Consider the following 17,905-nt stretch of genomic DNA (forward strand, 5'->3'; position numbering starts at 1 on the left):
AAAGAACCCCACAGGAGACCCTCCAGCATACATAATAGCCAATTCCAGGAAATAAAATTACTATGTAGAAGAATTCTGGGAACTCATTGACATGGAACTGAATATGCATGTTTTTGGTGTATATTAGTAGGGGTGTTTCACTGACTGGTTGGAGCACTCATGGTGGATAATTCCCCAGTGCTTCCCAGCGCTGCAATAAAGAATGCCTGCTCAATAACAGCTTGTTTGTTGTTATTGGATCTTGATCTCGGAATCCTTACCCAGCCGCACCAGCCTCCCACTGCGGTGAGGAGTGTTAGAAAGCAAGGGGGTTTGGAAGCTCCGAATTTTTTTGTTTCACTCACATTTAGAATATTCTAATAACTAAAACCACAAGCAAGAAAATGAGAAGCAACCACTGCCGATTATTTTACAAGGACATGACTTGAGCATTATATATACAAAACAACAAGGTAGGTAGGATATACATATTTCAGATGTAAGAAAAGAGTAACTAGTACGGCTATTCAGGAGATAGCCTACCCATGCCTCCTTTGTGAATGGAGAGCCCACTTAACTGTCTTAGACTGACAATTTGCAGACCATGAATGAATGGTAAATCTAAGAATATTTTTAAATTCTTTTCGGCAGAAACATGGTTCCATTTTGGTTAGACCATGAAGTTTGTATCTTTCACTCCACATATTTACCCTGTGCTCTAAGTCTGAAGTAGATTTCATATTTCTTACAGCACAAAATTACAAATGTATTTTAGTTTTTTACCATCTACAAACTCCATAGAAAGGCAGGAAGCCCTCTAAAGAATCATAGAATCATAGAATCATAGAATCCTAGGGGTTGGAAGGGACCTCGAAAGATCATCTAGTCCAACCCCCCTAAAAGCAAAGTCAAAACATCTGGCTTTGAAGCTTGGTGTTTGTACGTATGTTGTATATGTAATTTTTATACAGAAAAAGTCAGTAAGAGGTCACCAAAACCTCATCCAGATGTCAGTTATTAAGCACAGTCCAAATAATTGTTAAAGCTCATAATTGTCATAATTTTGACATAGTTTTTTTTTAAATGTAAATACATTACACAAATATCTTGCAATAAAACAAGTTGAAGTTAGAAGCAAAACCATACCACATCTGAAATGCTCAGGTTGTCTTTTCCTAGAATTATGTATTTATCAAGGTGTTTTATTATATTTTTTTATTTAAAAGATTATTCAGAAGATTGATCTTTACTGGAATATTTTTATTGCCTGCAAAAAAAGAAAAAGGGGGGAAAAAAAGTGGTCTTCCTTCAGAGTAACTCAATGAAAGGAGTGAGATTAATTCTGCTACAACAGGCTTGTAATTAGTTTTTGTTTACTTAACACGATCCTTAAGCTAGAGAATCAGTTGATTAGAAACATTTCCTAAGAATAACACATTGCCAGGAAGATAAATGTTACTGTTGCACATAAGGATATTGGGCTTGCAAGCTGAAGTTTTATAAAAGTAGAGGAAGAAGACAGCAAGACATAAAATAAGAGGTCCAGATTCTCCTAAGCATGAAAGAAATTGTCAGCAGAAATACTTGCAAAACAAGGCACCGCTCAATACCTGGTAAAGGCAGAATCAGAGCTTTGTCATTTAAAGACAGCAGAGGTTGTAACTGGTAGATATGAGTTATCAGAAAAGATCTTTAGGAAGCATAACATTTATTTCTTTCTCCTCTTATATTGCAAATATATTTTTGACCTTTAATGGATTATAGATCTTAGGACATTTGTGTGTTTCTGGTATACAACACTGGGGTATACTTCAAAGCAGTACTGAATTAAAAGAACAAATGTTACAATTTGTTTGTCAAGTGAAGAGTAACTGAACCTCAGCATGGTCAATACTATTTTTTTAGAAGGGCAAGAGATCAATTACATCATCTGGAGGTACAGCTCTGTGTATCTTATGACATACTCCATCTTCTGCTTCAGAAAGTCATTTATCTTCTGCTCATTCCAACTAAATTTCTCAAATCAGCAGGATAGACACACTGTATTACCGGTAGAGAACAATTTCCAGGTAAGGAGGATGAGAGCCTGGATCTAAAGGCTACAAAAATCTTTAATCTCCATCACATAAACCTTTACCAATGTGCAAAGGACAGAGATGGGTTAACCAAGTGAATTACTAGCAAATATGAGTGTTCATTGTAATGTCATGGTCAAGGAGGAAACAGAAGTATCAGAAGCAAAAGAAAATAAAAAACCCAACAGCCTTAACTTTCCCAGTGTGGAATTCACAAGGGAAATTTTCTACTGTGATAACAAGAGATGGCCTCTCTAATGCCTGCATCCCAAAATGAAAGCCATGTACAAGACTGTCACTGGTTCATGACAAAAGCTGAAGTATTTGGACTGCTACCTTGTTACAGACAAGGAATATAGGGTATTGAGACTGGAAGAAAAGCTAGAGAAGGTTATAAGCAAGTACAGAGAGAGAGAGAGAAAAGGAAAGGTACAGGATTTAATAGCCTTGAGACAGGTGTGGGAGGAAGAGAAGTGAATGCTTTTCTATTATTTAAAACTAAAGGTCTGATAAACTTACTCCTCATTTACCATGGAATTACAGGGTTTAAAGTAATGTTTTGTGATAATTTAATTCTATTCCCTTACCTTAAGGCATCATCATATCTGCATCATTTCTGAGATCAGCTCATCTCTATCTCTAGGCATTATCTATCTTTAGGCACTATCTCTAGGCATATCAAGGATGAGGGGGTCATTAAGAGCAGTCAACATGGTTTTACCAAGTGTAAGTCATGTTTGACCAACCTCATAGCCTTCTATGAGGAAGTAACTAGGTGGATAGATGATGGCAGGGCAGCAGATGTGGTTTATCTCAATTTCAGTAAAGCATTTGACACTGTCTCCCACAGCATCCTCGTAGATAAACTGAGGAAGTGTGCTCTTGATGGTCAGGTAGTGAGGTGGATTGTGAACTGGTTGAAGGAAGAAGTCAGAGGGTTGTGGTCAATGGGACAGAGTCTAGTTGGAGGTCTGTGACTAGTGGAGTCCCTCAGGGGTTGGTACTGGAACCTGTACTGTTCAGTATTTTCATCAACGACCTGGATGAGGGAACAGAGTGTGCCCTCAGCAAGTTTGCTGATGACACTAAGCTGGGAGGGGTGGCTGACACCAGAAGGTTGAGATCTGGACAGGCTGGAGTTGGGCAGGGAGAAACTTGATGAAATTCAACAAGGGCAAGTGTAGAGTCTTGCATCTGGGGACAACCAACCCCATGTACCAGTACATGTATGGGCAACCCCCTATATTCCCCTCCCCCTGGCCACCGCCTATTCCTTTTTACCCTGGTCCCTATTTTATTGACGCATCTTGAAATTTACCATTATAAAAACCTAAATAACACATCAGGGAATTTCCAGCAAGCCAGAAGCACTACTCTGCAATGCCCAAACTACCTTCATTTTATTAATACTTTATTTTTAGATTCACACCCTGTAACACAGCATTCCGGGTTTATTTCATGCAACACATTTAATACATGATGTACATCGGCTTTATTGTACCAGTGTTTTTGTCTTCAATATTCAGAGAAATTTCTCTTTGTAAAGGGATTGCAGGGGCGACAACCATGAGAAAAGCAGAAACAACTACAAATCCCACCCCTTTCTTGCATATCATCTCTTTCCCTTATCAAGAGGGCTGTGACATACTAGGGATTAGAGTAACTCTTTGAAACTACGAGGACATTATTCAATTCAATTCTAATTGCATCTCTCTCTATTGTTGTTTGGCGGTTTTTTCGTACTAGGGGAAGCGCCCCAGGGTTCTCCCGTAACAAGCTGAGAAGCTCCACCTGCTGCAAACCCAGCCCAGGAGCCATTAGCGGGACAATAGATGCGCCTCAACGATTCACATGCGAGAGAATTGATGGAACACCTGAGCCAAGAAGGACTTGGGGGGCAGAAGAGCTGTGCTGAAGCAGTAGAGCCCTGCTGGTGGTTGGAGAGGAAAAAGAGGAAAAAGGTGCCCTAGCAGAAGTTTCCTTGAACCCATGGCGTGATGGAAGACTTCGGCGCCAGGGGAAAGACTGCCATGTCGTCTGTTAATCGCTCAGGCGCATCTATTGTCCCTCTAATGGCCCCTTAGCTGGTTTTGGAGCAGGGGCAGCTTCTCAGCTTCTTACGGGAGCCGCTCCTGAGGCCCTTCCCCCGCTACCGAGACACCCACCACACCAGAACCTTCCACCCCTGGCCTCTGCAAGTCACATACAATAGAGTCATTACCAAAATCTACATTCAGCACAAGAGTTTTTACGTGCTTCCTTCACAGCACAGAAAACCCTCACAACAAACCCACATCAAATTAAGGATAGCAGCATGATACCACGCAGAAAAGAACAATTTGCACACAAACCACCCCTCATCCATTTACCACAATATTAACAGCAACACTTCCCCATAAGCATACTTTAGTCCATGTTTCACCCACTACCTCTCCTTATTTCACCTTATGGAGACCCTCTATGGACACCCCTACAGGTGTCCAACACCATGCCAGGATCTTCCAAACCATAACAATCACACAACAGCAATAGAGTGTAGGATTTTTATATTCCATGTCAACAAAACAGTTTGGCAGAGTGTTTGGCACAAGAATAATCAAGGACAGGCTGCGATCAGGTAAATGATTTGCTCAGCCTGGTTGCTGAGCTTAAAGAGGAAGGTGAGAGGTTAAGGACCATAAGGGAATGTTAACGGGCAATAGATTGGTGGAGCCACACCCTGCCATCCTTAGGGAAAAGGCAGCAGGTGGAGGCTCCACGGGAGCTAGAGGATCCCCAGCCCTCTTGTCACCAGGCAGAAGGATGGGAACAAAGAAAAGATAGGGGTTGAATGGAAGCACTCCCTGCTTGGGGCATCAGGAGAGTTCCCACCTTCTCAAGTACCCTTACAGAAGTGACAGGGCTCTGGAGATCAGGGACCAGACAAGTGGGGATGCTAAAAAAGCCCCATCCAGGGAGCTGCTGAAGCAGCCAGCTCCACACAATAAGACTGTTTCTATGAAGTTGCTGAAGCAACCAACTCCTCATATTAAGACTGCTTCTGAGAAGGGCAAGAGGAGGGCAATAGTGATAGGAGATTCCATTCTGAGGGGAACTGAAGGTCCTATATGCCAGCCAGACCCTTCCCACAAGGAAGTCTTCTGCCTCTCTGGGGCCAGGGTAAGGGTTATAACCAGGAAGCTTTCTGGTCTGATACGGCCCTCAGACTATTACCCTCTTTTGATGTTTCAAGTAGGTGAGTTGGACAAAAGAGGTTTGAGGATAATAAAGATTTCAGGGCATTAGGATGACTAGTCAAGCACAAGTTTTGTTCTCCTCTCTCCTTCCAGTCTTGAGGAAGGATGACTGGGTAAAAAGAGAGACCAGACAGATCAATGCCTGACTCCAAAACTGGTGCTACCAGCAGGACTTTGGATTTTTTTATCACCTTTTGATTTACAGGACACCAGGATTGCTGGCAATGGATGGGAAGGCCCTGTCCCGCAGGGGAAAAAGGGTACTAGGGCAAGAGTTAGAGGGCCTCATTGATAGGGCTTTAAACTAGGTTGGAAGGGGGCAGGGGATAAAACCAGGCTTACTACAGATGAGACTAGGGGTGGTGCCCATGTCAGGGATGAAACTGATAACCCAGCTCAAGTGCACTTACACCAATGAAAGCAGCACGGGAAACAAACAGGAAGACCTGGAAGCCCTTGTGCAGCAAGGTAACTACGACCTAATTGCCATCACAGAAACATGGTGGGATGGAATTCAGGACTGGAATACTTCAATAGATGGTTACAAGCTTTTCAGAAAGGTTAGGCAAGAGAGGAGGTGGGATGGCTCTACATAGCAAGGAGAGCTTTGATTGTATAGAGCTCAATTATAGTGATAACAGTGTGGAGTGTTTATGGGTAAAGATGCGGGGGAAGGCAAATAAGGCAGATATCCTGTTGAGAGTCTGCTACAGGCCACCCAACCAGGATGAGGACGCAGATGAAACATTTTTCAGGTGGCTGCCAGAAGTCTCAAAATCACCAGCCCTGGTTCTGGTGCGGGACTTTAACCTACAAGACATCTGCTGGAACAATAACTCAGCCACAAGCAGGCAGGCTAGGAGGTTTCTTGTGTGTGGAAGATAACTTCCTGACACAGCTGGTAAGCGAGCCTACCAGGGGAGGTGCCTTGCTGGACCTGCTGCTCACTAACAGGGAAGGCATGGTGGGGGATGTGGAGGTCAGAGGCCATTTCAGGCTTAGCAACCATGAAATAGTTAAATTCTCAATACCTAGTGAAATAAGGAGAGGGCTCACCAAAATCTCTGCTATGGACTTTCAAAGGAAAGAGATTGGCCTGTTTAGAACACTGATTAGGAGAGTCCCTTGGGAGTCAGTTCTAAGGTGCAGAGGGGTTCAGGATGGCTGGATGCTCTTCAAGAAGGAAGTTTTAAAAGCACAGGAGCAGGCCGTGTGCCATAAAACAAACTGTTGGGGAAGACAACCAGCCTGGCTGAACAAGGAGCTTTTGCTGGAACTCAGGGAGAAAGACAGTTTACCACCTCTGGAAGGAAAGGCGGGCCAACTCAAAATGAGTACAGGGAGCTCATGAGGACATAGAGAGAAAATTAGTCAAAAGTAGCTGGAGCTCCACCTGGCCACTACCATAAAGGACAATAAAAGGTTTTACATCAACAGCAAAAAGAGATAGAGGAAAATCTCCATCCCTTATTGGATGAGGGAGGGGACATGGCAACCAGGTATGAAGAATCTCATAGCCTAACCTCATAGCCTTCTATGAGGAAATTACTAGGTGGATGGATGATGATAGAGCAGTAGATGTGGTCTATCTTGATTTCAGTAAGGCATTTGACACTGTCTCCCACAGCATCCTTGTAGATAAGTTGATCAAGTATGGGTTTGATGATCAGGCAGTGAGGTGGATCAAGAACTGGTTGAAAGGAAGAAGTCAGAGAGTTGTAGTCAATGGGGCAGAATCTAGTTGGAGGCCTGTGACTAGTGGAGTCCCTCAGGGGTCGGTACTGGGACCGGTGTTGTTCAATATCTTCATCAACGACCTGGATGAGGGTACAGAATGTACCCTCAGCAAGTTTGCTGATGACACCAAGCTGGGAGGAGTGGCTGACACACCAGAAGGCTGTGCTGCCATTCAGAGAGACCTAGACAGGCTGGAGACCTGGGCAGGGAAAAACCTGATGAAATTCAACAAGGGCAAGTGTAGAGTTTTGCATTTGGGGAAGAAAAGCGCCATGTACCAGTACAGGTTGGGGGCTGACCTGCTGGAGAGTAGTGTAGGAGAAAGGGACCTGGGGGTCCTGGTGGACAGGAGGATGACCATGAGCCAGCAGTGTGCCCTTGTGGCCAAGAAGGCCAATGGCATCCTGGGGTGCATTAGAAAGGGGGTGATTAGTAGGTCAAGGGAGGTTCTCTCCCCCTCTATTCTGCATTGGTGAGGCCACATCTGGAATATTGTGTCCAGTTCTGGGCCCCTCAGTTCAAGAAGGACAGGGAAGTGCTGGAAAGAGTCCAGCGCAGAGCCAAAGATGATTAAGGGAGTGGAACATCTCCCTTATGAGGAAAGGCTGAGAGAGCTGGGTCTCTTTAGCTTGGAGAAAAGGAGACTGAGGGGTGACCTCATCAATGTTTACAAATACATAAAGGGTGAGTGTCAAGAAGATGGAGTTAAGCTTTTTTCAGTGATGACCAGTGATAGGACAAGGAGTAATGGATACAAATTGGAGCATAGGAGGTTTAAGGTGAATATCAGAAAATTTTTTTTTACTGTGAGAGTGACAGAGCACTGGAACAGGCTCCCCAGAGAGGTTGTGGAGTCTCCTTCTCTGGAGACATTCAAAACCCGTCTGGAGGCATTCCTGTGTGATGTGCTCTAGGTGACCCTGCTCTGGCAGGGGGGTTGGACTAGAGGATCTTTCGAGGTCCCTTCCAACCCCTATGATTCTATGATCCTGCATAACAGGGGAGGTCCCAGATGACTGGAGGCTTGCCAATGTGATGCTCATCTACAAGAAGGGCCTGAACAAGGATCCTGGGAAGTACAGGCCTGTTAGCCTGACTTCAGTACCAGGGAAAATAATGGAGAGGCTCATCTTGAGTGCACTCACATGGTGAGTACAAAATAGCCATGGGATCAGGTCCAGCTAGCATGGGTTCAGGAAAGGCAGGTCCTGTTTGACTAACCTGATCTCCTTCTATGATCAGGTGACCCACCTGGTGGATGAGGGAAGAGCTACTGATGTTGTCTTTCTGGACTTCGGAAAGGCCTTTGACACCATGTCCCACAGCATTCTCCTGGAGAAGCTGGTGGCTCATGGCATAGACAGGTACACTCTCAGCTGGGTAAAAAACTGGCTGGCTGGGCCCAGAGAGTTGTAGTGAATGGGGTTGGATCCAGCTCATGGCCAGTCACCAGTGGTGTCCCCCAGAGCTCAGTTTTGGGTCCAGTCTTGTTCAATACCTTTATTAATGACCTAGATGAGGGGATGGAGTGTTTCCTAAGTTTGCACATGACACTAAGCTGGGAGGAAGTGTCGATTTGCTTGAGGGTAGGAAAGCTCTGCAGAGAGACCTGGACAGACTAGATCAATGGGCTGAAGCCAATGGTATGAAGTTTAACAAGGCCAAATGCTGCATCCTGCACTTTGGTCACAACAACCCCATGCAAAGCTACAGGCTTGGGGATGAGTGGCTGGAAAGCTCCATGGTGGAGAAGGACCTGGGGGTGATAGTTGACAGCTGACTTAACATGAGCTAGCAGTGTGCCCAGGTGGCCAAGAAGGCAAACAGTATCCTGGCCTGCATTAGGAATAGTGTGGTCAGCTAGAGTAGAGAGGGGATCATGTCCCTGTACTTGGCACTGGTGAGGCCACACCTCAAGCACTGTGTGCAGTTCTGGGCCCCTCACTGCAAGAAGGACATTGAGGTGCTGGAGCGTGTCCAGAGAGGAGCTACCATGCTGGTGAAAGAAAAATAATAAGTCCTATGAGGAGAGGCTGAGGGAACTGGGATTGTTTAGTTTGAAGAAGAGGAGGCTGAGGAAAGACCTCATTGCTCACTACAAGTACCTGAGAGGAGGTTGTAGGGAGGTGGGAGTTGGCCTCTTCTCTCAAGTGAATAGTGACAGGACAAAAGGAAATGGCCTGAAGTTACCCCAGGGGAGGTTTAGACTGGCTAAGAATTAGAAAGAGTGGTTAAACAGTGGAGGAGACTGCCCAGGCAGGTGGTGGAGTCACTGTCCCTAGAAGTTTAAAAGAAATACAGATATAATGCTTAGCAACATTATTTAAGCACTGAACAGGTAAATCAGGTTATGGTTGGGGGATTTAGGTTATGATTGGACTCAATGATCTTCAAGGTCCCTTCCAACAAGGATGATTCTATGATCCTAAAGAGCAAACTAATGGCCATTATGAGAATAATGTTACTGGGGACAGAGAGGCAAAGTCTATGAAAACCAGACATGCAAAGCATCCAGAACAGCAAGCACAGGAAAGCAAATTGGCAATACATTCAATATATTTCATGATGGGGATGAAGATTTCATGATTTCATGAAGGGGATGAAGAGCAAGTAGAAGCAGGGTAATTGTACAATTTATTTATTTTTTTTTTAAACAAAAAGACACTGGTGTATTAAGAGGCAGAGAAAATAAAACAAATTATTAGGGAAAAATTTTAAAGCAAAGTAAAAACAAGCCAATAGCTTGAACCAGAAAGGGACTAAATAGGAGTAGATAGGAGTGCAAGGTCCATCTCAAGCAGTAAAGGGATTGTCAGTGCTAGATATAGAGAAGGCCCATGAAGGATGACAAATTGATGTTTCTCAACATGGTTTTCACACTGTTATTGTTTGTAACAGCAACTGTAATACACATTTTCCTTAATTTTTTAAGTGCACAGATAAGCTTTGCATACATTCAAGAGTAATGAGCTGCCTGATTAGAGGTGCGTATTTCAGTACCCTTTAACAAATGATCAAAAGAAACTTAGATCACATTCTCTCCATTTCATTTTTATGAAAGAGGTCTCATAAACATCAGTCCAGGCAGGAAAATATGTAAAAGTCCATTGAGAAAGCATAAATCACCTCTGAAAACTTATTATCCAGTCAGAAGTTTACCCTGATACTCTCCATTATGGCCCAGTGTTTGATCCCTATTCCTCTATGTAACTACTTCAATAAGTAATTCCATTCAGCTGGTTAGAATCCCATGTAACTATGCTCCTACTCATTTGTGAGCCCAACTGCTTACCACTGGCAGCAGAGGATTTAGCATTTGAGCTCACATGTCAAGTGGACATTTGACTGCTTAACTTTTCTCTTACACATTGCAAAATAAATCTAAGAAAAAGTTTAACATGGTAAAGACATCGGGCAAGAAGTCAAGCACACAAGATCAATGAAAGTATTCAAGTTCTCTCAAAGAAGAGCTTGTTTTAAAGGTAAACTGAGCAATAATGAAATTGACCTTCAGCAAATCATTAAAATCGTATTCAAGCGGCTTAGCTAGAAAGATATCAGCAGACTAGTAAGCTAATTCTAACTTGTGAAGAAAATAATGGGGCAAGGAAGTACGACAGTCATAGGTAAAGTGCCATTTTATTGATTTTTAACTAACTAGGGCTAGCAAAACAAATTTCCATCTAAACTAGGTCTTAAGAATAATTCACCTTAAAAAAAAATGTCTGAAAAATAAAAACAATTGTTGAAAAACTGAAAAAGCAAAAGCAAATGCTCAAATACTGTCATCTGGGAAAAAAAAAAAAGTATGGAAACCTAAATTTCAGTCAGAGTACCTAAAAGTCCCAGTTTTCCTTCCCACAATTACACCAAATATACTACAACTCATGAGAGGATCTTCAAGTGTGATGCCAAAGATACATCCAGGATTCATTCATCCCTAATAGACAACCATTGAGTAAATCACCTTTTGTCATTGCTACTACCACTGAGTCAGAGGCTTAGGTTGCCATGCCAAGAAAATCCAAACCACAAAAGTTAACCTGCATTTGCCTTGGTATTACTGCACAACATGCTCTTAGACAATGTCCAGCCCTACACTTCTGTTTCCATGTTACTAATGATGAAAGAAATCTCATGCTGTTTTAGGCAAAGAAAAAGACTCTTCTTACCGGTAGCTGTTGCTCTGACCCATGTAGCTGCTGCTTCTTAAGTGTCCACATCCTCCAGGAACTCTTGTTGGGAAGATGTTACCTCTCTCAGCTCTCTGTTCTTTTTGCCACATATGGAAGCTTTCCCCTCCTCTCCTGCGCAGCTTAATAAGGTGTGTTAATCACCTCACCTGCCCTGGCACCTGGAAAAATCCCAATTACTAATGGTAGCTAGGCTCACAAGCAGCCTTGTGAAACTGGTACCTGGGAGTTAAGAAAACAGTTTTGATTAAAAACACAAATCATCTGAGTCATTGAATAAATTACAGCTCTTTCATGTCTTAGCAACTGACACAGACATCACTGACAAGAAAACCACAAGTACTTCTAAAAGGTAAGCAGGGTAGAAAGGTAGAGTGAAGACTATACATGACTACCTTTGGGAAATTTTTATTTCTTATTTTGCAGGTATATATTGTTTCAGTTCCATGAGAGTTATGTGTGAAATAATCTTCATTATAAACTTCTTGAATTCTATTACATTTTCCCATTCAACTTAGAGAGTCTCTATGAGAATTTACTTTCTTCAGCATCTCAGAGTTGGATAGGTGTGTTCCTGGAGATGCTGAATAGAATATAGTAGAATATACTATGGTCAGCAGCCATCAGAGTTTCTTAATGTTCATTTTGTTGTAGCTACTTTTTGCTTTCTAAGAAAAAAAAAGGTGAGGAAGATTTTATGAGAGTGAAGACAATACTAATGGAAATAATAAAAAGTCATTATCTACTATGTCTATTAATCTCACAAAATATTATTGTTTATGTGGTTTTTCTGTATGAAAACATATATTGTACCTTTATTTTCTCAGAAAATAATCCCTTTAATTAATAAACAACCCTAAATTTGAAAAACGTACACATGCTTGTGGGCAAAAACCAGCCTCAGAAAGGAGTAAAGAATAACTACAAGTACATTAAAAATAATTCCCTTTTCCACTCTTGCCATTTGGTATTCTTTTGAAACATATATAGTGGCCTCTCTTAGAGTAGAATTTGGACTTGATGAACCACTGATGAGGTAACTGTTAAGTCCCGTTTCTGCTTCCCTTTGGTGATAGTTTTTGCAGCTTGTGTTTTGTCCTCACTCGGTGGAGGAGAGGCCATAGTCCCGTACAGCCATTAGGGAATAGCAGGGGCAGTTATCTACATGCTAGTGCAGTCACACCATTTACAGATGTTTAAAACTTCCCATAGATGGAACCTTTAACTTTGGTTATAGCTTCAAAAAAGGGAACCAGAGCCAGTAGGTAAAAGTAGACTGAAAGGCAGTAGCTATCTGCCTGTCCTATAAGCGGAAGAGGATCTCGTGCCATAGGACTGTATCTCAGACTGAGGAAGTGAGACTAAGAAACATTGTGGGAGATACAGACAATAGAAAACCAACGTGATGGATGTGGAGGCTAGAAAGTGTTGCGGGCCGGTACTGGGGGGCTACCGGCTGTCAGGATGTTTCCATGACTTCCCCGCCCAGTGTGGAGAGGTTTGTGAATGAGCCCCAGGGTCACACGCAGCATTCACCTCTCCCAGAGGAGCAGCTGCTGCGGGACCGTGTCTTAGAGGGCAGATTGGAACACCCTCCCACCACGCACACAAATCGCTACTGAGAGCAATGTTTAGTTAATCGCTTTATTAAGGGGCAACACAAATTAAGGGATCAAGGTTCAGGAGAGGTTGTCTAGGTGTATATTGGAAAAGGGATTCAAAGGTACTATGGTCTTAACAAATGCCCACTCTGAGGATGAGTGTAAAATCAATGGAGTGAAAGGGCAGGAGTTGAGCCCGGCAGGAAAGTTAGAGAGTGTCCTGAAGCAGGTGGCGAATGCAGGCTGGGCAAGCTCCTGCTTTGGTCCGGTTTGATTTAGGCTGGGCAGGCAGCGTCCCCAGGGAGCGGGCACAGGCAGCACCCCCCCCCCTTTCCGCTCCTCTGGGCAGTGGTTGCAGGGCAGCCCCCCCTTCCCTCTCAGCCCCTCCGGACAGCAGGGCTGGCGTTCCAGGCAGGTCCAGGTGCTGCAGCAGGGTCCCGTCCCGGTCAGGCAGAGAGCACCGGCCTGTGGATCTTGCCCTCTTTTATAGATCAGAAATTACTGTTCGAGTGGTACCACTGTTCAAACTAGCCAGTTAGCACTGGCCAGGTACGTGCTCTGTCAGAGGCATCTTTAACCTGTTGTCCATTTTTCTGCCAGTTATCGTAACCCTTGTGCTGTTTTTCTTGCTGTGGAGTTATCTGGTAGAGCAAGGGGCCTGTTCCAGTCTGTCCTTGGCTAAATCAGTAAAAAGACGCCCCTCTTGCTTTGCTGGCTTGAAAGGCATTTTGTTTAGTCTTACGTGGGGGGAGAGAAGATGGACCGTTCCCCACACCCACAGACCACAATACCTTCAGAGATACATGCTTTGTCCTGCCTCCTGCAGAAGGCTTTGTGATGGCTTTGAGAGTAAATAGACCAAGGAGCAGGGGCAAGGCTGGTTACAGAACTTTGTGTGCTCTGGTACATGAGTCTGATCTCTTTTATCCCTGCTGGAGGACAGAGAGACTGAGCCATTTGAATGGAAACTGCAACAAAGGATGTCAGGTATTTTTATTTCTGGCTGGAGACCTGAGTAATCTGGGGGAAAGGAAAATAAATGTATTTAGTAGAGCTCAATAAGAACACATCCTGAATACTGCCAACACTGGTGGGCTGTTGTTAACCTAGGGCACATCTTTGTTGATATTTCTGAAATTTTGACTTGCCCTGCAGTTTGTGAAGAAAGGAAGATGAATCTTCTCCATGTACTCCCCTTGCCTATAAAGTCCTTAGTAAGAGCCAAGCAGAGCGCAGCTTTGTGGGTGTTGAGGCTGCTGCTGGAGAAGCCACATGTTTGCACATTGGTTTGCATGTGTAGCTGCTCAACGCTGGCTCAGCTGCTGCAGAGATGAGACTTAGCTGAGTATCAACTCAGGATCAACTTGCGTGCAGTCAGTTGACGTGCACTGTGGGAACTCCGTTATCAGGATAGTTACAAATATCAAGTAAAGTCAGTGTGGTTTTCTGCTTGCTGAGCTTTTGCTAAAACAGTTAGGTGACCAAGAAGAATTAGCACTAATATTGTTAGCCTCTGAATTGTATATTCTTCTAGCTCTTGCCTTTGAGTTTGCTGTGTGTCAGCTCTGCAGAGTTCAGACTCTGCTGTGACCGAACAGCCACGTGTGACAACAGTTGGACAGAATGGGGCTCTGTATGTAACTGTGAAAAGAGCAATTTCTGCTGTGCCAAGCAGAAATCTTGTCTGCATCCTGCAGGTGTCATTCTGCAGAAACCACCCCAGGCAGTGATTTACACCAGTTTATCAGCTGCACCAGGACAGGGTGAGGGGCAGTGAGGTAGTGGTAGAAAAGCTGCATGAGGGAGAAAGTGCAGTGATGTGACATTTCCTTTTCTGTATAAAGCTAGAAAGCAGCTCTATATGTTAGTGTGCTGAGATTGAAAAGCTTGATATTTTTTTTATTATTACTGCTGAAGTTGAAGTGAGGTTTTGGCCCTATAACCTTCAGGATTTGGTTCAGATGTGAAATGAGGCTCACATAGACTGAGATCTGGTCAGTCATGGGTAGTGGCAGTGAATGACCCACAAAGATCAGGATCATGTTCCAGCTTTGTGGAAGCCATGGAGTTCTCTGTTCTCTATCATCTCTTCCTCCCTGAACTTGCAATGCTATCTCACAGCCTCAGATATGGATTCTTCTGGTCTGGGGGCCTGGTCAATCACTGGTTTTGGTCAGCCCTAAGCCCTAAACCTTGTGTGTGTGCACAAGGCACTAGAACACAGCTGATAAATCTGGCTGAGCGTCATTGGTGCCCTCAGAACTGCTGAGGTTTGTAGACACTTTTGCAGGCTTGCAGTCCCCAAAGAGCCCCCAAAGCCCAGAGGACTTTAGTACCTTGGCTTTTGTGTTTTACCTTCTCTGTACCATATTAATGCCCCAAGCCCAGATTGCTGGCTCAGAGCTGAAGATCTGTGTAACTAATATCCAAAACAAAAAATTGCATAGCTAATTAAAAAAAAAAAGCCAACAACAACCAAACAAACAAAACCCAAACAACCAAAAAAAAACCCAACACCGAACAACCCCCCCAAAAAAACCCCAACAAAACAACCAAGAACAAAACCAAAACAGTCTGGGGCTGGAAGGTATGTGAAGAGTGTACAAAGGCCTGACATGTGAAGTGCACAGAGGGTAGCAATGCCTAGCAAAGGTGTTCCTGCAGTACCTTCCCACTTCCACCCTTATGTAAGCTGACATCTCACAGGAATATCATTAATATCTCATTACAGACATTCAGCAAATTGAAGGAATGCAGCAGGTGTAAAAGGTCTCCAGCCACATTGCAGTGTGGAGTAGCATCTTCTGTACAGTAATAAAGATGACATGTCGATTTCTGCTGAACATGGAGGAGTGAGATGGCACAGCTATGTTTAGAGCCTTAGTAGTGGCAATGTGTCATCAAAAGAAAGATTAAACTCCAGGGCTCCCTTGAGACAGGAGCAGGAAGATGTGTTTAAAGAAATTAATATTAGAAAGCTGTGTTCTGTGGGCTGCAGCTCTCTGGGTTACACAAAGAGGTAAACGAGTGTGAGGCTAAGATCTCAGGATTCTAATAACTCCTATGCTTCAAGGAGCAATAACTTCTCAAGCTCAAATATTCTCTCTCTCCCTTTTTTGCAACTACTGGTGAAACACTTCAAAATTCTTCCAGTGAAAATGAGAGTTGCTCAAATTTAGTTTCAGGTCTGTGTGATCATCCTGGGAAGGCTGCTGTTCATCAGTATGCAAGAAAATGTCTTCTGATGTATTTTATAGTATGAGACATGCTACTTAAATACTAGCATACAGTGTATTTGACATGGAGCTGCAAGGGTCGGGTAGGCCCTGCCCTGACATGTTTCTGCAGAGTTACACAGGGTGCCTTGCAGGTGTTTTCTTCTTTCTCCTGAGCAGTTTGGTACCGGTGAATCCTGGATTCGTGTCACAGTTCTGGCTGAAGGGTACTGGGAGTTTCTTTTATCTGCTCAGGTGCTGAGTTAGAGATAGGCCCCCACAGCTCTGCAGATGGAAGATGCCTTGTACTAGTTTCTCTTTGTCCTAAGAAAAGAAACACCGACACTCTGTGTGAGGATGAGGCTGTTCTAGGAAAGAAAGAACAGAATTCCCTCCCTTTCTTTGGTAGAGAAACAAAAATACGTAAGGCTCTATGTCTGTAATCTCACATGAATGCACACCAGAGCTGGCCATGCTCCAGCCAGTACCAAACAGAGAGCTACCAAGAGCCCTAGCAAAGCATGGAACTCAAGGGACCTGAACACAGTAGTTAGTTCTGCCTCTGTGGTGCTTGAACTGTAACTCTGGGCAGCAATTGCACCTTGTGACAGAGAGGCTAGCTCAGATGGAGTAGTCAGCCAAGCTGCTAGAACTCCTGAGCAGTTACAACAGCAGACCTGTTCTGCTCTCATGCAGTACTTCCTGCATTTCTATGTTGGCCCTGCCTTCCTGGGCATCCTTGGAGTAGAACAAAAGGGACCAAAAGTCTGGCTCCAAGCTCAGAAAGGTATTTTGCTGCCTCTTTACTCTTCGTAGTCTGGCAATCTTTGTTCAAATTTCTCAACTGGGTAGAAAAAACTAACCATTCCCTTTGTATTTTTTTATTCTGAAAGAAGTATGGCAGGAGGAGGCAGGTCCCTACCACTCACGTACAGCCTCCCTCCCTCTCTGCCCCAGCTGTGGTGTGACAGACCTTGGAAAAACCTCCATAGGCACATACTGAACACATGAGCATGTGTTTGTGACAGATTGAGGTGACTGCACGTGACATGAAATAGTACCAGAAGCCCTTCTAAACTTGCCAGGACTGGCCAAAGGGGTTTGTGTATCATGTCCTATACATACCTGCTATCACAGAAGATGCAGAGCTGCAGAACAGCAAGCAGAAGGAGAAGGCCCAGGAGACTAGCAAGGCTGAAGACACATGACAGAAGCCATGCACTGTTCCCTAAAAAGAAACAGTTGCTCTTTTAGATACAGCTCACAGACCATTTGTTTACCCTGGGCCTCTGTCAGGATGGCTTATTTGATGCTCAATTTGTACTGTACTTTGGAGGATGACCTAAGGTACCTGGAATACAGCATGGGCACAGAACTGGGAATTAACAATGTACCCCCTACCCTTAATGGAGGAGCTGTGGCTTTTGCTATATGGACACTAAGTTGATTCTCCTCCCACCACCTCCCATAGTTCAGCTGCAGGCCTTGCAGGTGCATCCCAGCAAATTCCAGCTTTGATTCTCTTCCAGCTGAGTACTGCTGGGAAGTACATGTGTTTGCACAGAACTTTCCAGCAACGTTTTCAGCTTCAGCACCTAAAGCCTTCATCTACCATCCAGTCTTTTTGGCCCCCACCACATAAGCTGAGAGAAGTAAACCTCTGTGTATCATTCTGTTCAACCAGGCAAGTACACTTTGCTTAATGTTAGGGCTTTAGTTTTCCTTTTCTTAACTAAGTGCCTTTTTATTAATGAGACTAGTAGTCTATCTCTGGTGTCCTAAATACAGCAGAGTTTCAGCATGCAGTGGTAGCTTTCTGAACATTTAGCTGGAGTGAGAGGAAATGTTGCTTTGGAAGCTATAAATTGG

General features: G+C 43.8%; 1 protein-coding gene across 5 annotated transcripts in view; it reads right to left on the reverse strand.

Annotated features, from left to right (window-relative positions):
* Positions 1–17,905, reverse strand: part of CD200R1 (CD200 receptor 1) — a 75,525-nt gene that overhangs the window by 50,859 nt on the left and 6,761 nt on the right. Inside the window, exons 6-7 of one of the 5 annotated variants that reach the window (XM_051609772.1) lie at positions 17,162–17,264; positions 13,798–16,360 (exon numbers count right to left, since the gene is read on the reverse strand). The exons of the other annotated variants lie outside the window; for them this stretch is intronic. Of the exons in view, the coding sequence (XP_051465732.1) occupies positions 16,345–16,360; positions 17,162–17,264 (119 nt within the window). The 3' untranslated portion in view covers positions 13,798–16,344. Of the gene's footprint in view, positions 1–13,797; positions 16,361–17,161; positions 17,265–17,905 lie in introns of those variants that run through there. 5 annotated transcript variants of the gene reach the window in all.

Source organism: Apus apus, chromosome 1, assembly GCF_020740795.1.
Source record: "Apus apus isolate bApuApu2 chromosome 1, bApuApu2.pri.cur, whole genome shotgun sequence".
Lineage (NCBI taxonomy): Eukaryota > Metazoa > Chordata > Aves > Apodiformes > Apodidae > Apus > Apus apus.